The sequence below is a fragment of the Desmodus rotundus genome, chromosome 10, assembly GCF_022682495.2.
Source record: "Desmodus rotundus isolate HL8 chromosome 10, HLdesRot8A.1, whole genome shotgun sequence".
NCBI classification, from domain to species: Eukaryota; Metazoa; Chordata; class Mammalia; order Chiroptera; family Phyllostomidae; genus Desmodus; species Desmodus rotundus.
The window spans coordinates 107186917-107206163 of record NC_071396.1 but is presented as its reverse complement, the minus strand read 5'-3'; the positions used below and the strand labels follow the sequence as shown (position 1 = coordinate 107206163).

The following is a 19247-nucleotide window of genomic DNA, read 5'->3' as shown; positions in this document are numbered from 1 at the left end:
TATGTGTACATACATATGTATCAGTTGGTTGGACATCATACTGCACAGCAAGAGGTCACTGGTTCAATTCCCAGTAAAGGCACATGACTGGGTTGTGGGATCAGTCCCGATCAGTCAGTGTTTCTCTCCTTCTTTCTCCCTCCCTTTCTCTCTCTCTACAAATAAATAAAAACTTAAAAAGAAAGAGAAAAGGTGGGCATGGGTTTCCCTATGGTCCAAAATAAAGGGTGCTATAATTGGGCGATTTTATGTTTATTGTTTATGTGAAATATCTTGAATTTTGTTTTTGAAGGTTTATACCGCATGAATGTCTCTGAATCTGCACCCACTGGTACTTCTATAGGAAAAATCATGGCCTATGATAATGACATAGGAGATAATGCAGAAATGGAGTACATCATTGAAGATGATTCACAAACATTCGATATCATTACTAATCATGAGACCCAAGAAGGAATAGTTATATTAAAAAAGGTAGATATATTAAAATTATTTGCTTTGCAGAATAATGCAAAATCAGATCAGAAGTACAAACAATTATTTTTGTGTAGCCAGTTAGTTTTGAAATGCGAAACTGTGATTGATTTATGGTTTAGGGAGACAAGGAATTTACAGATGTGATTTTGTTATTACAGAACTTCTTGAATTATATGTAGACATTTAAAAAATATTTTAAGTAGAGGACAAAGTTTATGAAAAGATCTTAAATGGTAAAAACACAATTCTTAATTCCATAAGATATTTATGCCCAGAAAAGTATAATTTTAAAACTAAATTAAAAAATATGGTTATTATCCCAAAGCATTTTGTAATAGATATAAATAACAAAATACCATAGGGATTTTCTGTGCAACTGCTTGGTGATTCCATCAGAGGGATCCAGGTAGATAAAAAGTAAAACCAATATGCAGATCATGGGTTATAGAAATGTACACCTGAAACCTATATAATCTTATTAACCAATGTCACTCCTATAAGTTAAATTAAAAGGGAAAAATAAAACAGAACGACTTAAGGGAAAAAAAAGTAAAACCTAACTGAAACTGAAGTAATACAACAACAAAATCTTTCTTTTTCCAAGTAATGCCTTGTTGTTACTGAAGCCACTTCTTCTGTGTATACTGTATTTCTTTATAGAAAGTGGATTTTGAGCAGCAGAACCACCATCGTATTAAAGCAAAAGTTAAAAACCCACGTGTTGATGAGCAGCTCCTGAAATACCACGCTGAAACTTCCACCACCATCATTAAAGTCCAGGTGGGAGACGAAGATGAGCCCCCGGTCTTCCACCTCCCACATTACGTATTTGCAGTCTCTGAAGGAAGCCCACGGGGATCGTCAGTGGGCACGGTCTCTGCCACAGATCCAGATCAGAGGAAATCTCCTATCTGGTATGTCCACAGGGCCACTTTGCAGTAACGAGTGCACGGACACAGACTGGCTTAAATATGCGATGTTATGCCTATGAAACAAGGGTATGCCCATATTTATCTATATAGTACTTACAGCCTCATTATTGGTTAAAAAGCCATGAAATAAGCAACTGCAAATGTGCAAGAAATAAGCAACCATCATCTAAAATCGGATGCAACCAACTCTATGAGTAGGGGTAAGAAGGTGAGGGTAAAAGCGTCCTTGATTATGCCCAATCAAAGAAGACAGAGCTGATCCAAATGTGGTTCAATTTTAATAGTATGTAATTAAAATGATATTCAAAAATTGAGAAAGCTTTTTTCAGCTTTGGCCAGTTGGCTTAGCTGGTTGGAGCATCGTCCCATACACCTACAGAGTGTGGGTTTGATTCCCACTCAGGGCACGTGCCTGGGTTGTGAGTTTCTCCCCCCATCGGGGCACTTAGGGAAGGCAATCCGATCAATGTTTCTCTCTCACATCACTGTTTCTTTCTGTCTCTCTCTCTGCCTCTCTTGCTGACTCCCTTACTCTCTCTCTAAAAATTAGTAAACATACTTGCAGGTGAGGGTTAAAATAAAATTGAGAAAGCTTCTTGTAGGATACCACTTAAAAGAATAAAAATGGAGTAAGTCTAATCAGAAATAAATTTCTGTTACTGTTCGACAGCATTTGCCATACAGTAGTCTGCTATATTCGTGTACTCTATTTTCTTCTTCTTCTTTTTTAGTGTGTGAATTACAGGTCTGGTTGGACATAAGAACAAAGCCTGTTATATGTTCCTTTAATCTGGTGTTTACCACAACCTCCCATGTAGATGCCGACTCTGCTGTGAGCTTTCCAGAGGCTACAGATACAAAGAAGGAGCTTCTTTAAATCTTTGAGACAGAGGGATGCTCCCACTTTTCCACTCTAATTACTAATCATAAAAACTGCTTCCTGATATACTTAGTTATAGTAATTTCAGGAAAAACTTTAAGTGTGTATATGATATATATGTATCATTATAACCCAGTAAATCAATTGTTTAGATTTTTGTAGTATATATATTAACTTGTTGTTCTTCTTAGAATGCCACATATTTTTCTTTCATGTATTTTAAAGATTTTATTTACTTATTTTTAGAGAAAGGGGAAGGGAGGGAGAAACAGAGGGAGAGAAACACTGAGGCGAGAGAGAAACAGGGATTAGTTGTTTCTCATATGTGCCCCAACCTGGGACTGGACCCACAGCCAAGGAATGTGCTCTGACCGGGAATCGAACCTGTAACTCCTCGCATTGTGGAGTGATGCCCAACCAACTAAGCTGCACCAGTCAGGGCTACCTAATATTTTAAAAATGCTTTAATGATTACACTGTTCATTATATTATCATTTATGATATAATAAAGTGTTGAATAAAATTTAAATGTTGAATTTTATTGACGTAAATACGGCAGTGAATAATGATTTACGACAATGTTTATGAACATTGATTAAAACACATGGCATGATTTTAAAAGATAATACAAAGTTACTAGAGTTGTATGTTTAGTACAAGTAAAGATGTTAGGTATATACAAGGCAAGTGAGATGAATTTTAACAGAGGTCTTGCATTTTATAGTACCACTTCTGGTGGTTACTTACCTTAGTTCCTGCCTAAAACTACTTTTTACTAAGTTTTCATTTTTATACTGAAATTAATTACTTTTAAAAATAGTTTGTGAGCATCTGTCAACAAAAGTATATTTCAATGCCTTTTCTGGACATTTTTTCATTTAGAAGTGTCTTTTAAATAAAATTGCTTTTCAGGTTCTTTTTCCATGTGATATAGCAAATGTTCAAAACATATTCTGAAAACAAAATTAAATTTATACACACTTGGCTTGCATGCACCTCCGTTTCTTCTGAGAAATGGGAATAGAACTTTTGTGGCTGTACAAGCATTAAGAACAAAATGTAAAGGCATCTGGAGATGGAATCGCGGAAGGATCTTTTGTTTACATAATTCTTGCAAGGGCCGTGAGCAGTGAGAAAACATTGCACAGTCTCCTTTCACTCATTCAGCTTTTCTAAAACTTGATTTGTTGGGGGCGACATTGGTTGATAAGATTATCTTGGTTTCAAGTGTGCAATTCTATGACACATGATCTGCATATTGTACTGGGCACCCACCACCCAGAGTCAGCTCTCCTTCCATCACTATTCACCTCTCACCCCTGTCACCCTTTGCTACTCCCCCACCCGCCTTCCCTCTGGAAACCACCATAATGGTGCCTGTGTCTGAGATTTATTCTGTTCATTTGTTCCTTTCAGTTTCAAAATTCAACATTTAAGTTGTTTTATAACATATGAGTAAAATCACATTGTTCTTAACTTTTCCTGACTTATTTTGCTTAGCATCATAGTCTCAAGATCCACTTATGTTGTTGCAATGGCAGTATTTCATCTTTCTTATGGCCGAGTAGTGTTCCATTGAATATATTTTTAAAGAAATGAAGAGTCCATAAAAGGAAATTCAGAGTGAACCAAAGATTTATCTTTTAAGCATCAAAAGTTTACATTTTAAGCTTTTTAGCTCAGACTCTTTAAAATGTATTTCAGACATGTTTCCTATCCTAAATGTGTTTATTGACTATTACTTAAAATGTTACTGCTCATTCAGGATCATCATTTTTAAAACTTTTACCTGGAAATAATCTGTAACTTTTGACTGGTTTTATTTTGACTGGTGTATTACAGAAACTGGATATTCTAGATATTCAGTATAAAATATTAACTGGTAAAATGCTGTTGCATTTGTCAACAAATATCTTAAGTGGAAAATTTGACCACTTGTGGGCATGTCAGTAAATCACTTATAAAGGTTTAAAAGTGAGTAAAGTTCAAACTGAATTCCTCTAAAGCTTTATTCTCTGTAATTTCTATTTTAACTCTCCCTGGAATACCAAGCTACAAAATAGTGATATTTTTAGAAACCTGTCAATTGAAGATTAAAATTGTCCCATCTTTTACCATCCAATTATGGCAAACCTCACTGATGTCTCATCAAAGTCTTCCGGAATATTCTTGCAATGAGAAATCCTCCCCGAACCCTAGTTATTACTCTTCTTTAATTTTTATTACTAATCATTTGCAGCCAGATAAGACATGCTGAGTACTTCAAAGGCTCCTTTCCTTGTGGAGTTGAAATCATTTCCCAGACTTTTCAGTATGCAAAACACATTTTATTCTTGTATTATTATTTATAAATTATATATTATATACATTATATCTTATGTAAATTATTGTATTATTTCCATACAAACAACTGTCAACCTGCCTTTGCCTTTATATACATAATTTATTAACTATTATCACATTGTTTTCCTTCAGCAAACAAAACCAATTTCTCATAGCTCGGCTATCAAGTAATTATAGTATGATATGTAGATTTAGAAAGCAGCTATGTGGTATTGGAATGAGATTCAGAGCAATCTAGGCTAATCATTTGTTTTATGTTGCTTCATGTTAAAAAGAAAAGGTTCACACACATTCATTTTTATCCTCATTTATTTGCATTTCTCTTTATTTTGTAAATGGCATTTTGCCATTTCATTTTTAAACAAGTTACTCACTTATTAACATTCTCTCTTGGGAATGAATATGAGTTTAGATTGAGCAAACATGAGTTTAAACCTGAAGCCACTTTAGTTTCTTCTTTCCCTATCTTTACTGAATTGAAATACATATATATGTATGTATACATAGAATGTATGTGTATATATCTCTTTCTGAAAACTGTTCAGAATTTAATTAGCTATGTGGAGCATGCATTTAACAATTCATCTTATTGCTTTGAAAGTGTGTTTGTATCACTGTTATACAGGAAAAAGTAAAACGAAGGGACACTCTTTTTTGGTGCAGGTATTCTATACACATCACTGGAAGCAGCGTGTTCTGCATTGATGACAATGGTACCATCTCCACAGTCAGCCCTCTCGACCGAGAGATGAGTGCTTGGCACAACCTGAGCATTAAAGCCGTGGAAAAGTGTAAGTCCTCCTTTGGGCACCGCAAATCAGTGATGCCCAGGCGCAGGGGCAAATGCTCGCTTACAATGTTATTGGGATTAGAGTTAAATGATATTTGATATGTCAATTCATACATCTGTATTTATCTCGTTCTTTTAAATTAACAGTGTCTACTTATTGCTGTTGTGCTTATAAATTGCTTCACCATTTACATTTCAGTAGTAGTAATAAACAAACCACCTGAATCGTAGAAAACAGAGGGTCGCAAAAAAAAGTGTCGTAATAAAACACCCGCTGCATGTGGTAACTACCTGGAAGCATGTGGCACAACAGTTAGTGGATTGAGGGAAAGAGATGTTGTCTTGTGACATTTGTCTTATCAGCAAATGAAGTTCACGGTGCTTAGTCTCTTCCCTGGAAAACTTCCCAAAATGAGCAACCAGCTATTTATCAGCAGGTCAGCTAAGTGAGTAAAACCACTATCTTAAAATAAAGCTGTGAAGATATCAATATATGTATGTTTTAAATACTCATGTCAAAAGTTTAATTTGAACAAAATTTTAAACAGAATTTTCAGACACAAAGAATAGAAAGCTTAAATGAATTTCTTACTAATTTTTCTTAAATTTATTTGTACCTGGAACTCTTTTTCCAGTTTACTTACTTAAACACAAAAATTTTCTATGGTGATATTTTATATGTTTAAACCATTCAAAGATGCACCTTAAATTTGGAATCATTCCATCTCAAAATCTCTAGGAACACTTTTTATATTTTAATGTTATATTTATCTATTTTCCTAAATATAACATGATAGAGAAGAGTCTCAAAATAATTCTTAATGGCTTATGCATTTCCTAAAAGCCATGGATTTGTGGTATATATTAAACTTGCAATTTTTAATTTTTAAATAAATGAAAATTGCAATTTCTATCATAATTGTAACTTATTAATTGGGAAAGATAGTTACAAACAAAATTTCATCCCAGCCCAGAAACCTTCTCTATGACAATGGAAAAGAAACAGTTTTATCACTGAAAAGCATTAAACTAGAACATGATGTGCTTTCAAGGAAATCTGCTAAGAGACTGCCAAGACAGAGAGAAATCTCTCCTTATACACCCAGCCAGGCATGGCCCATCTCGAGCTGTTCTTGAGAGAAGCAATTACCAGCCTTCGAGTAGGAGGATTTCACATCACTTGTCCCACACAGTTCCTTTTAAATTCACTAGGTAGTTGAAGTGCCCATCTGAGTTTGCTAATTGACTTTCTCCAAATGAAAACTAAACTTTTCATTCCTTTATGACAAGAGGTAATTTTGCAAATTGGGTCAAGGCCTTTGCTAAAAATTGGCTACCAGCCTCTCACAAAAACCGGAAGGAAGGCTGCTTCCTACTTGGTGATACATTTCAAAGGGTCAGCTCCCAATACTTGAGAAAGACAGAGCTGGATTGGAAAGTTGGCAAGAGGACTTTTAGTTATGAAAAGGCTTACATACGTATCAAATGTTCTAAGAGGAAGGAAAGACAGTCTTTTCCCTTTAACAGAGAGAACTGTCTCTTTAAAAAAGCCTTTACATTAAAAATTACAGTTGCCTATGTAATGCTTTTACAGGAGCAAAAGAGCCTATTGATAAAAACATTAAGAGAAATGAAGTAACCTCCCTCTTCCTACTCTTTAATTGTACGCACCTTTCCCATAGCGCGTTTAAATGAAAGAGAAGTATTAAAAATAATGTTATACATATATAGAATACATTACACCACACCTTGTTTTTTATCAGCTCACAAAATATGTATATTACTTCTGGTTAGTAGATAAAATAGTATTTGACATTTATTGCTCCTTTATATGTTAAGAAATATTCTAAATGCTTTATGAGTATTAATTTATTTAATCTTTATAACAGTTCTGGAAGTAGATACTAGTATCATTTCCATTTTGCAGAGAATCAACTGAAATAAACAGTAGCTAATTAATTTTCTCAAAATGAGGACTCAGATTAAAATTCATTTTTAAAACTCATGATATTAATACATTTATTACATTGACTCATTCATTTTTAATAAGCACACAGAATTTCATAGGATGGTTGTAATTTATTTTGCCAATTCCCTTTTGATATACAGTTGGGTAACTTCCAGTTATTTGTGATGCAAAAAATTCTGGAATAAATATAAGGAATCTTATACTCCTATATACTGCTGGTGCTGAGGCAGGATAGCAAGAAGCTAGGGAAGTTCCTTGACAAGTGGAATGGGGAAATGGAGATAGATAGTTAAATAGCCAAGCAACTTACAGCCAAATAATAAACCACACCTTAACTCCCCTAACCAAGGACACTCAGGAGCAAACGGTTTATACATTCTAGATGGTGCTGGGGCACACCTGCCTGGGTCCCGATTCTTCTTCGATGACATTCTTTGAAGGTGAAACTAACCGGAGAATGACCCTGACCTCTCTATATGCTCATTTTGATAAATCAGCACATTGAAGGACATAACCTGGAAAGCTGATGAATATTCTATTAAGATCCTTCCCTGAGACCTCCCATAAAATTCCTGCCTTTAACAGATAAAAATTCTTAAGACAAAGGACCCAGTGCATGTTCTCTTTGTCTCTCTTCAACAGGTAAGGCCTGTGCCTTACCCCCCTTCTTTCCTCAGGGATGTACCTTTGCTTTCTTTCTTCTAAGCTCTAAAGGTTCCCAGGAGACTTTTAACCAGGGGAACAGTGGGCAGTGGCAGCTTATCCTGGGCAAACCCCTGAACCTGTCTCCAAGGGACCTCCTTTCGCCTCTGTAACTTGTTTCCTGAGTCCGTGCAACCCAGCCGGCTCACGTCTTCTGCCTCTGTGACTTTCTGTCTAAAGGGCCAACACAGGGGCACCTAGGTTTGATTCTTCCTCGTGTTTCCAAAAGGCCAAGGCAGCTCTGCCTAGGCTCCTTCATGTTGCTATGGTCTTGCTTCTTCTATCTTATGCCCTTCCTTTGTTTCATTGTCCCCAGCTTTAATAAAGGTACTCTCGAAATCGCCTGGACTGGACTGTGAAATCTTTCCTGCATTCAGTCAAGAACTCATACATTTCAGACCTGGCAGGGGCAAACCCCAGGTTTCCCACACGAATTACTGGGTCAAAGACATGTGTAGTTCAGCTTTCACTGTCTGTTGCCAGATAAGAGTCTAGAATAGGTGTTCTTCCTCATCATTTTTCAGCATTCCACCATCCATTTTTTTTCATATTTACCACCAATTCTATGGACCAAATCATCATTCTCCACACTTGTGGTGAGCAAGAGCCTTTGTGAATATTATGATAGAACAGCATTTCTCGACTGTGTGCTATTTTGTCCCCTAGGACCCCCTAGCACATCTGACAATGTCTGAGGCTAATTTTGTATATCACAATGAATGTGGGGATTGCTACCAGCACTGGGTTAATGTAGAGACCAAAAAATGAAGCTAAGCATCCTACAATGCACAGATAACCCCTCAAAACTGAGGCTCATCCAGTCTAAAGTATCAATAGCGACAAAGTCGAGAAAGCCTGGTTTGAAATCACTTGAATTTTTCTCTTCTGGGAATTTGTGGTTTGTGAATATTTCCACTGTTTTGTCTTTTTCATATCATTTGTCAGGATTTGAAAATGAGAGCTATTAATATTTCATCTTGTGATGCAAACACTTATCCAGGCCACTGTTGTTTGGTTTTGGTTTGTGTTTTTACATTGCTTTTTGCCATTTAAAAAATGTTTTTACCTTCATCTTCCCATTCTTTCATACTTCCTGTACTTCTATTTCTTGACTCATTAAGAACACCCTCCCGACTCAATGTATATATAAAACTCTACTTAGATATCACTTTATCTTATATTACCATATATTTAGATAATTATTTCATGCCCTTTTTTGTTTTTTAAAACTACACTGGATGATGTTGTCATTAAGAGTACTTACTGGTGGCTTCTTAAGTGCCTTTTACACTTCAGCTATGGCCTTAGGCAAGTCATTTAACTGTGATTTATGAAACTAAACGGTTTCTCAATGTTCCTAACAGTCAAGCTTGGGAGGATAAGAACACATATATTCATCAGCATTAGATTAATGAACACATATATGTTAAAAATTTCCTGGATTTTAGGAAGATGTTCATATAACTATCTTCTTTACTACAGTTTCTCATCAGCTCCTAGGTATGTGGCAGGTACAAGGCACCTCATAAAAAATGGTTGAGTTGAATGTGTTAAGGACATTCTTTTCCAGCCTGTATAGTTGATGAATATGCGAATTATAGAGAGAGGCTGTCCTCAGATAGCTTTTATTCAAATGGAATTATACCACATAACCTCTAACGTGCTTTTTTATAAATGTCTCCCGCAATGAAAGAATTAATATTATTTATTTTTATTCTGTGTATTGCAGACAATGTTGAACAGATTTCTTCTGTTCCGGTATATGTGCAAGTTCTTGATATCAATGACAATGCTCCTGAGTTCTCTGACAACTACAAGACGTATATTTGTGAAAACGCAGGCTCTGGCCAGGTAAGACACTAATCAATTCCTGACACATTAATCACATGCTTTTATGCTGCGTGTGCTGTAGAAGTTAAATTTCTTTTGAAAAATAATAACGTCACATTTTAGCCGTGTTTCTATTCAATGTTTTTATATAATCTTTATTATATTTTTCCATTACCATTCAGTCCCCTTATGCCCTACCAGCCTCCTGCAAATACCACAGCTGTTGTCCACGTCCATGAGTCCTTTTCCCATTTGCTCAGTCCCTCTACCCCCAACCATCCCCCAACAAGCTTCCCCTCCCCCCCACACAACAATCACCACACTGTTAGGAGACACAGACATCTTACAGCTCATTCAGAATCTCTTAAGAAGGGACAAAGGCCCGTGTTATGAACTTGTAATGTATGACCCTACTCTTAACTATTACTGTTAATATTAACAAAATAACTTCTAACAAGGGCCAGTTCTGCCCATTTACTTAATTAATAGAGTTTTATATTTACTAATTCCTCATAAGATAGGAACTGTAGACTAAAAGTTGTACCATTCTTTTTGAATACTCGTAGCAAAAAAAAGAAGATAAAATTAAGCACCTACATATACACATAAACTCAAATGTGTATTATTACACATAGGCTGTCAATATCATATGTACATTATAATTCAAACAATTTCTGAAAGTATCCAAAGGTAATAACTCAAAAACAATGTGTTTAGGAATATAAACATGCTATTGACTTGTATAGTCAACTTATTTTAATTCCCAGAATTAATCACAGTCTCACTACATGATCTTGACAGCATATCTCTTCCTTTTTGACAATAATGAACGACTTGACTGACACATCCGTGTCTTGAAAGAAAATAATTAATTGAGAATTGGTTTGTTCATAGCTCATCACTTCACTTTTTTATGATCTGAGATATGGGAGATCATTGGATGTGGAACACATTTATTATATTCTTTATGGGTCAGAGGAAATCATGTACATTGCTCCTTTGCTTTAAATACACTATTTTCTGAAATCAATTTTAAATCTCATTACTTTAGCAAATACTTTAGTAAGACAATAAGTTCATCACAGTCATGCGCTCAGTATAAGGAGGGGCTCTATGTTTTCAACATGTTGTGATGGCTGGCATTCGGGTAGGGAACAGAGAAGGAGAGAAGGGGTGAGGCAGGAAGGAGGGGAGGGAGTCTCTGAGAACATCTCACAGACTTAGCTCATGGAAACCATCTGGACCATCAACAAAAATGTACTTATTATATAATATCAACACACTCTTTTGAACAGGGCAAGTAAAGATATTTTTAACCTGAGAAAATATGTTACTATTGCTATCGATTTAATAATTATCCTCTGTGATGTCCAAAACTTTTTATAAAACAATTTTAAAAAACGAATAACAACAGTAACAATGATCTTTTTTCCTGAATGAAAAAAACCCACACCTTTTTCTAGATAATTCAGACCATCAGTGCGGTGGATAGAGATAAATCCATAGAAGACCACTATTTTTCCTTTAATTTATCTGTGGAGGATGCACAGAACTCTAGTTTTATACTCCTGGATAACCGAGGTAATTCCATTCACTCATCATGGCTTTTGATCTACTCTCCTAGCGTTGTGGTTGATTTTAAATGAACTTCCAGCGTTGCTTTTTCTACTGTTACTGCAACATGATAATGTTGAGAGATAGAGCAAGAAGTAGAAATGAAAATGGGAAACAAAACCCAGCGTGAACTTCTGAAAACACTACCCAGGTTTTCTGCTGGACTTCTTGAAATTAGAAGCAATTTTTCAAGTCATCAGTGGTTATAAGTCCTTGTAAAGTCTGAATGACTCTGAAATATAATTGCAGTTCTGACACAATGGTTCCTTTCATATCATCACGAAAATCAAACTTCAACAGATGCCTGGAGAGGAAAGTGAAGCATCCTTAACTTGTAGTCATGTTAGCTTGATTAATTCAAGGATAATTGGTGTCAACAATTATGTCTATAGCTCTATGGAGTTGGTTTAATATTATTCTTTTTCCTTCAAAATGAGATGATTGTATCACTCTAAGGACAAACGTTCTAAAAATTTCATATGGAGATACAGCATTTCTTTTCCTTCCATATGGAAGTGATGAACTATACAGAGAGCCATTCTGTTTTTTTTTTAAATTCAGTGAAATATTTTTATCATCATATGGATTTCTGTTTTAATTTTGCTTTATATCCCAAAAATATGAATCACCATTGGATTTATTACTCAAGCATCTGTAACCAAATACCTTCACCGGTCCTTCTGGACAACAGAATTTCATCTGTAATGTGGGGGATGTCTTTTGTTGGGAGAATAAATACAGACATGCTATCTCCCTTTTTTCCTTGTCCTATTCCCCAAAATGAAAGGGCCTCAAATAGACCTAGGATAAAAACCTTGAATATCAAGATAAGAAATAAGATGTAGCTTAGATTTGTTTGTATTAATACAAAATAAAGTCCTAAGGCAAAATAAAGATATTGAAACAAAGAAAATAATTGATTGTGTTAAATATTTATGGTTACAAATACCTATACATTGGAAAAATATAAATTCTCTCACCTGTTATATCTGTCTAGTAACTAGAATCAAAAGGGTTCTATAGACTCAAGAGCAAGATGGAGAATTGGTTTTAAAAAGACGATGTGAGCAAAGCCATAATTAGGCATACATTTCAAAACACTTGTATTTGTTTGCATTTCATAGTTTGCCTTGTACAGTTAGTCTGTTTGCTACAGGAAATATTTGGGGGGTTGGAGCTACCAAAAACAAGAACAAAAAAGGAAAACAGTACTTAGGCATAAGAAATTAAACTGGAAAATGTTATTTAGGTTATCTCCGTACTAATATTGCCTCTACTACATATGCCCGTATGAATTTCTCATATGTTGTTGAAAAAATTATGCACATGGATTTTTGTTTTAGATAACACAGCTGTAATTTTGACTAATAGAACTGGTTTTAGCCTCCAAGAAGAGCCTGTCTTGTACATATCCATCTTAATTGCCGACAATGGACTCCCATCACTTACAAGTACTAACACCCTTACCATCTACGTCTGTGACTGTGGTGACGATGGCAGTGTACAGACCTGCAGTGACAAAGACTTCACATTCTCCACGAGATTCAGGATGGAGATTGTAGTTGCTATTCTGATATGCGTTGTGATAATATTTGGTAAGTAGTGTTGAACCGAACATGTCTTCTTTTATTGGAAATAGTATGATACTTATGGAAAATAGACAATTTCATTATAGCAGTATAGTGTGGCTTTGTGTGTCTGTGTGTCTCTGTGTGTGTGTGTGTGTTTTAAGTCCTCTTCTGAATGTACAACATTCCATTCTTAAATTAAGTGGAGTAAATTTAACAAGTAGTGCTATGCACTTCAAGCTGAAAATCAACAATAACAGATCAAGGAATCATTTTAAAGCTCTTAGAAAAATGCCTGTTGCCTACTTTGTAGTCCGTGAATATCAACTTGGAATATAACGCTGCTACAGAATTCCCCTCGCTGAGGACTGTCAAACTGTTCCACTGTGCGTAACTTCCATTAACCTGCATCTTTGATTCTAAACGGACAAGTGCCTATGAACTGAAAAATGCTCCCATATTCTGCTTTGTTCTATTTCCAATATATAAGAAAAAAAATAAAATTTTAGGTTTTAAATTGATCATCATCAAAAACATCTCATTGTAATTTTATATTTTTCTACTCCAAATCACCAACTAGAAGTTTGTTATATTTCCTATGTCATTCTGCAAGCCCCTTTTGGAAGTTTTCAACAGCAAATATATTTTAGTCTTAAAATCATAAAAACTAAGCTTATATCTTGACCTTGTAACAATGACAAATATTATAAAGTTTATTATAAATAACATATCATCTTGTTTCATATTATATTACTTATATCATATCATACTACATTATATTATATTAATATTTTGGTATACTTTGTTAGGGCTTATTCTTTTGATTCTCAGTCTAAAACAACGAAGAAAACAGACTCTATTTCCTGAGAAAGGTGAAGATTTCAGAGAGAATATCTTCAGGTATGATGACGAAGGCGGGGGAGAAGACGATACAGAGGCCTTTGACATTGCAGAGCTGAAGAGCGGCACGATCCTGAGGGAAGAGAAGACGCGCAAGACCACCGCCGGGGAGCTCAGGAGCCTGTACCGGCAGTCTCTGCAGGTCGGCCCCGACAACGCCATCATGAGGGAATTCATTCTGGAAAAGCTCAGAGAAGCTAACACCGACCCCTGCGCCCCTCCTTTTGACTCCCTCCAGACCTACGCCTTTGAGGGGACGGGGTCATTAGCAGAATCACTGAGCTCTTTAGGGTCAGCAGCCTCTGAGCAGGATGACAATTATGATTACCTTCATGAATTGGGACCTCGCTTTAAAAGATTAGCTTGCATGTTTGGTTCTACTACGCAGTCAAATAACTAGGGTTGGGGTGGGGATGTTGGAAGGCTGGGTGAAAAAGGTGAAGGGATTAGGCAGAAAAAGAAATCAGACACAGACAGCACTATGGTGATTGCCAGAAGGAAAGGGGGGTGAGGGGGAGGAGGTGGAAGAGGACAAAGGGGGGATAAATACTGGCAGGAAGAGACTGACTCTGGGTGGTGAGCGCACGTTGCAGCATGCAGATGATATATTACAGAGTTGTACATTTGACACCTGTATAGTTTCATTAATCAATGTCACCCCAATACATTCAATTAAAATAAAAAGGTTAAAAATGCTGACATGTTTTTGGGCAAACTGGTAGTCTCTTGGTAAAGAGTTGTATGCTCCAGTTCTTTGGGGGGGAAAAGACATGATTTATAGTGTTTTCTGATTTCCCTGGAGTAAATACCCATGGTTATTTCAAGCCGGCGATGTGCTGTCGGGGTACATCTAGCCCGCCGCTAACTTCCGCTCCTACCTTGTTTTCAGTACCACCCAGTACGAGTTCTCAACGCTTTCGAACGTTGAAGGTGGGAAAGGCACTGAACCTAGAGTATGTTAACAGGATTTCATTTATGCATTTATTAAATCTTACCAAATACGAGGAAAGTGTATAGGTGTGTTAAATTCCTGGTGCCATACAGAGATAAAAATCACCTAGGAGGGTCTGGATAATCGCAGAAAACTTGAAAAAAAACTTTTATTTACATAAACAATAAGTTATTACCAGGATTCTATAATTTGTTCTAGTTTTACATTTTTAAATCATTGTCAAGACCACGTTTTAAAACTGATTTCAAATTTAGACAGCTAATTAGTATATGTGAATTACACAAAGATATAGTATGAGTTTGTATTATTTTTGATATTACAGCTTTGTATAAAAAGGGGGGATACATATGTTTAGGAGTTTTTCATAAACTGGTTCATGTGTGACCAAAACATCTTCATCATGCCATAATACAATGACAAAATGTGTTCATCATTAAGTTTAAACATTATAAAAAGGGTGGGAAATATGAAAAATTTTAAGTGAAATTTTATCTACTAGAATGATAGAGGTAAATGAAGGAGGAATGTACTCAGACTTGAATTAACATTCATCCTAAGTATTACGATCAACTGCACTGAAGCCACCACTCACAGAAAAAAAAAACATGGTAAAATTCTCAGCCTTCCCTTTTTTCTTAAAAGCTTACACTATAACTTATTCTTCACTGTCTTTTTATTATGGAATAATGAGTTAGGTAGAGTAGTAACTTTTATTGTAACACTGTGAAGGATTAATGCTAAACGGCTGGACATAAAGCTTTATGGTAATATTAGATAAGAAGATAAAACATTTTAATTTTAATCATCTTTTTAAGAATGATCCTTATTAGTCTATTCAAATCAAGGTGGGATTTAAAACTCGTAGTTTTATACAGAAAGAAAGTAATGAATATAATTGTTAGGTAGAAGCTAGGAATGAGCAGCCAGAGGGGAAATAAAGCAGGACCCTGCCCAGTGCAACCTAACGAATGACTTAACACAGGAGGCTGGAAGCAAAGGGAGACACGTCTCACCTGCTGACTCAGCAGTCCTGAGCTGGGCTAAATAAAACTGCCAGGTGTTCTGAATGCTCAGCACGAGGGGAGCCCTTGAACTTCTGCTGGTATCGTCTCCACCAGCTGGGAAAGAAAGCCTTTGAGTCTGTGTATTAGTCCCAAGATCTGGAGCGGGGAGGAGGAAGGGGAACCTAGAAACTGACTAAGGTGTGTAACTCCTGAACCCCAATAGCCAGGGCACTTAGATGAGCTGAGTGCCCACTTGCACCTTTGGGCTCAAGTGTATAGAACAAACTTACTAACGACTTTATTGCTGTATACATGGGGCATTCAGAATAATTGGGTGCCTGCTTGTAGTTTCATGCTCAAGTATATTTTATAAATAAACTTGTTAACTCATTTCTACTATGCGAGCTGTTTCTCACCTGAGTTCCTCTTGTGAGCAAGGCAAGACCCAAGGAGGGGAAGCCCCCTGACTCCAGCCTCACAAGCAGCACAGTGACCTAAAAATTGATTTATATGCTCATTTTATATGAGTAGTATGTGAAACTTGAGCTGCACCAAGTTGGGTGTATATGTTTAAATCAAATATTTTCGAACAATTTTGAGCTAAAGATAGAGTAATTGAATGGCTACAATATTTTTTCTCTGCACTTTGAAATGTCGACATCCGCACCATGTAATACAAGTTTTTTCATCAATATCAATCAAGTGCCGTTATGTTGGTGACACGGGTATCGTCGCTTTACAAAAGCCTGAGGAAATTAGACTTGAAATACAACAATTTAGGATGACATTAAAAGTAGGCGAAAGTAAAGTAGATATCATTATGTACTTAGGGAAGATTAAGAGTATTTAAAATAATTTTAAAAGAGTAAAAACTTGCAAATAAAATAGAAATTTTTGAGTTCAGATGACATTTATATTGCTACTACATTAACATAAAAATTGAAAGAGGAAAGGAAAATTTTAGTTAGGGAAATTTTTATAAATTAGTTCTGAAAGCATTTTCCCCTGTATTTAAAAAATAATGCAATATAATTATGATTGAAAAACTGGAAATTCTGATAAACAACATATGAAGCAATCTAAGGAAAAATAGAAAAAGAGAAGACAGAGTTCTGGGGATGCAGAAGGTTCTGTCATAGATGAAAGCCTTACAAACCACTCTTCCATGTGGATGAACACCTTCTAAAAAGGCACACTGATCTCACGTGTACATCGACTGGGTCTTATGTTTGTGTCCATTGGCCTTAAGTAGATGTGTTCACTTCTGGTTTAGTTAACGATAGGATTGTCAATCACAGGATACATAGAAGAGCACACCTGTTTGCATAGCTATTTTCTAGTCTAAAAAGTGTTTTTTTCAGTTGCATCAAAAATGCTGATTCTATTAAAGAAGCTGTAATATCCTATTAATTGTACTTAGCAGTATTTGAATACCTATGTTAGCCTTTTCCTCGCCATGGATGTTGCCAGACAGCTGTATCCTAAGCTAAAGACATAGCATTGCTGGTGTGGCTCAGTGGATTGAGCACCAGCCTGCAACCCAAAGGGTTGCAGGTTTGATTCCCAGTCAGGGCACATGCCTGGGGTGCAGACCAGGTCCCCAGTAGGGGGTGCACAACAAGCAATCACACATTTATTTTTCTCTCCATCTCTTTCTTCCTCCCTTCGCCTCTCCCTAAAAATAAAAATAAATTAAAATATTTTTTAAAAAAGACATGGCATTAGGATCTCATTCTTTTCCATTTTAATAGAGGCTCCATCAATGCAGATATTTATGAAAATAGCACAGTTTCAGATTAATACCCAAAGGGCTTCAATACTTCCCTTCATTAATTCACAGCATTAGACATAAATCTTAAATTACTAATGGTTGAAACGGGAAAATATTCAGTCCTTTATACGGATCAAAAAGTTCTCAATAATAGATATCCACTCAGTGCAGGAGCTTGAGCCTCACAGAGCGAGTTTGAATTAGTTCACTTTTATCTGGATAACTGGACACACTTTGTGAACCTGCCTAACCTTTCTGGATCGGAGTCTGTAATCTGAGAAATGAGGTCCAGTGTCCGCCTTTCACGTGAGTGTTGTGAAGAGTCGGTCAAACAGTGCACCTGGCACCCCTCGCCAAATGAGCGGGCTCCGTGCACACCAGCATCGTGACCTCGCTGACCTTGTTTTGTCTGAGCGCGCGGGTCCCTTCTCCCCTCCCACTCATTGATCCCAGCAGCTTCACAGCACGTGTAAAATACAGATCAGTGTCCTGACCCGACACACACGGTCGTGCATTATCCTGTCTCTGCTTATGTCTGCAGTCTCTTAACTCTTCCACTCTGGTCTTCGAGGCCTGCCACGTCCTTCTGCGAACATTCCTCTTTTTCTGTCCCTCACCTCCTTCAGGAGGGTGACCACTGTCCCCCCGTGGCTCTTGCTCTGCCTTGCTTTCCGTCCAGGCACTTAGCTGCCTAGCATTATTACACTATAAATATTTCACCTTTTATTGTCTTTATCCATTATTACAATGTAAACCTTACGTGGGCAAGGGATTGTCTGACTTGTTTGTTTTTGTCTTAAATTGTTTCTAGCACATAGTAAGTGAATGCAGTAATGAATCCCAAGTAACAGTTATGTACCAACTTTTGTTGAATATTAATATGAAATTAATGTATTTAAAAAATATATATTAGCACTGGGTGGTGCTTGGGTAAAGATTTTTTTAAATCTTCCTGGAAATTATGCATTTGGCATTTTAACTTGTTCGGAGTTATTTATGTTGTACTCGGAACTTTGAAAGGTGATAATGCTACACTGTTCAGTCAGACAGGTCCTTTGATAATCTCATAGGAGTAAGTCCCCACGCAGAGTGATGCACGACAGTCTGCTTCTCATTTCAGTGTGTGACTTGGCAACACATGCACCGTTAAGCTAAAAGGGTCACACAAAACCTACTAGGTAAGCTTCATGTTCTTCTATGTGATATAAAAAGCATTAACTATCAAATATACTAAAGGCTGGGAGACAAATTCGAGAGATAAGTGGAAGAAAGGAATATGTGACATTTTACTTTTCCACTTAAGTCTGTCTACCTATCATCACATATTCATCCATCCATCCATCCATCCATCATTTATCTGTTGTGAGAAATTGTGAGAGGTTTTCTGGAAGAGGGAAGACTAGCATCTCAACCACAAAGCAGATTCCGGGACCTGTTGGAATTTGTTGCTTCCTTCTGTTCTTAGATCTCTGAGGATGGCCGGTTGACCGATCGGCCGGAGTTGTCGGGAGGAGA

At 36.5% G+C, this 19247-nt stretch overlaps 1 protein-coding gene across 7 annotated transcripts in view; it reads left to right on the top strand.

Moving 5' to 3' along the window:
• Positions 1-15532, top strand: part of CDH19 (cadherin 19) — a 46810-nt gene extending 31278 nt beyond the window's left edge. For 3 of the 7 annotated variants that reach the window (XM_045187984.3, XM_053913304.2, XM_024580628.4), the window contains 7 exons: positions 293-474; positions 1138-1391; positions 5296-5423; positions 9823-9944; positions 11387-11504; positions 12881-13132; positions 13915-15532. In XM_045187984.3, the coding sequence (XP_045043919.2) occupies positions 293-474; positions 1138-1391; positions 5296-5423; positions 9823-9944; positions 11387-11504; positions 12881-13132; positions 13915-14405 (1547 nt within the window). In that variant the 3' untranslated portion in view covers positions 14406-15532. Of the gene's footprint in view, positions 1-292; positions 475-1137; positions 1392-5295; positions 5424-9822; positions 9945-11386; positions 11505-11547; positions 11947-12880; positions 13133-13914 lie in introns of those variants that run through there. The other 4 variants (XM_024580629.4, XM_045187985.3, XM_024580630.4 and 1 more) reach the window with 4 other exon arrangements.
• Positions 15533-19247: the final 3715 nt, after the last annotated feature.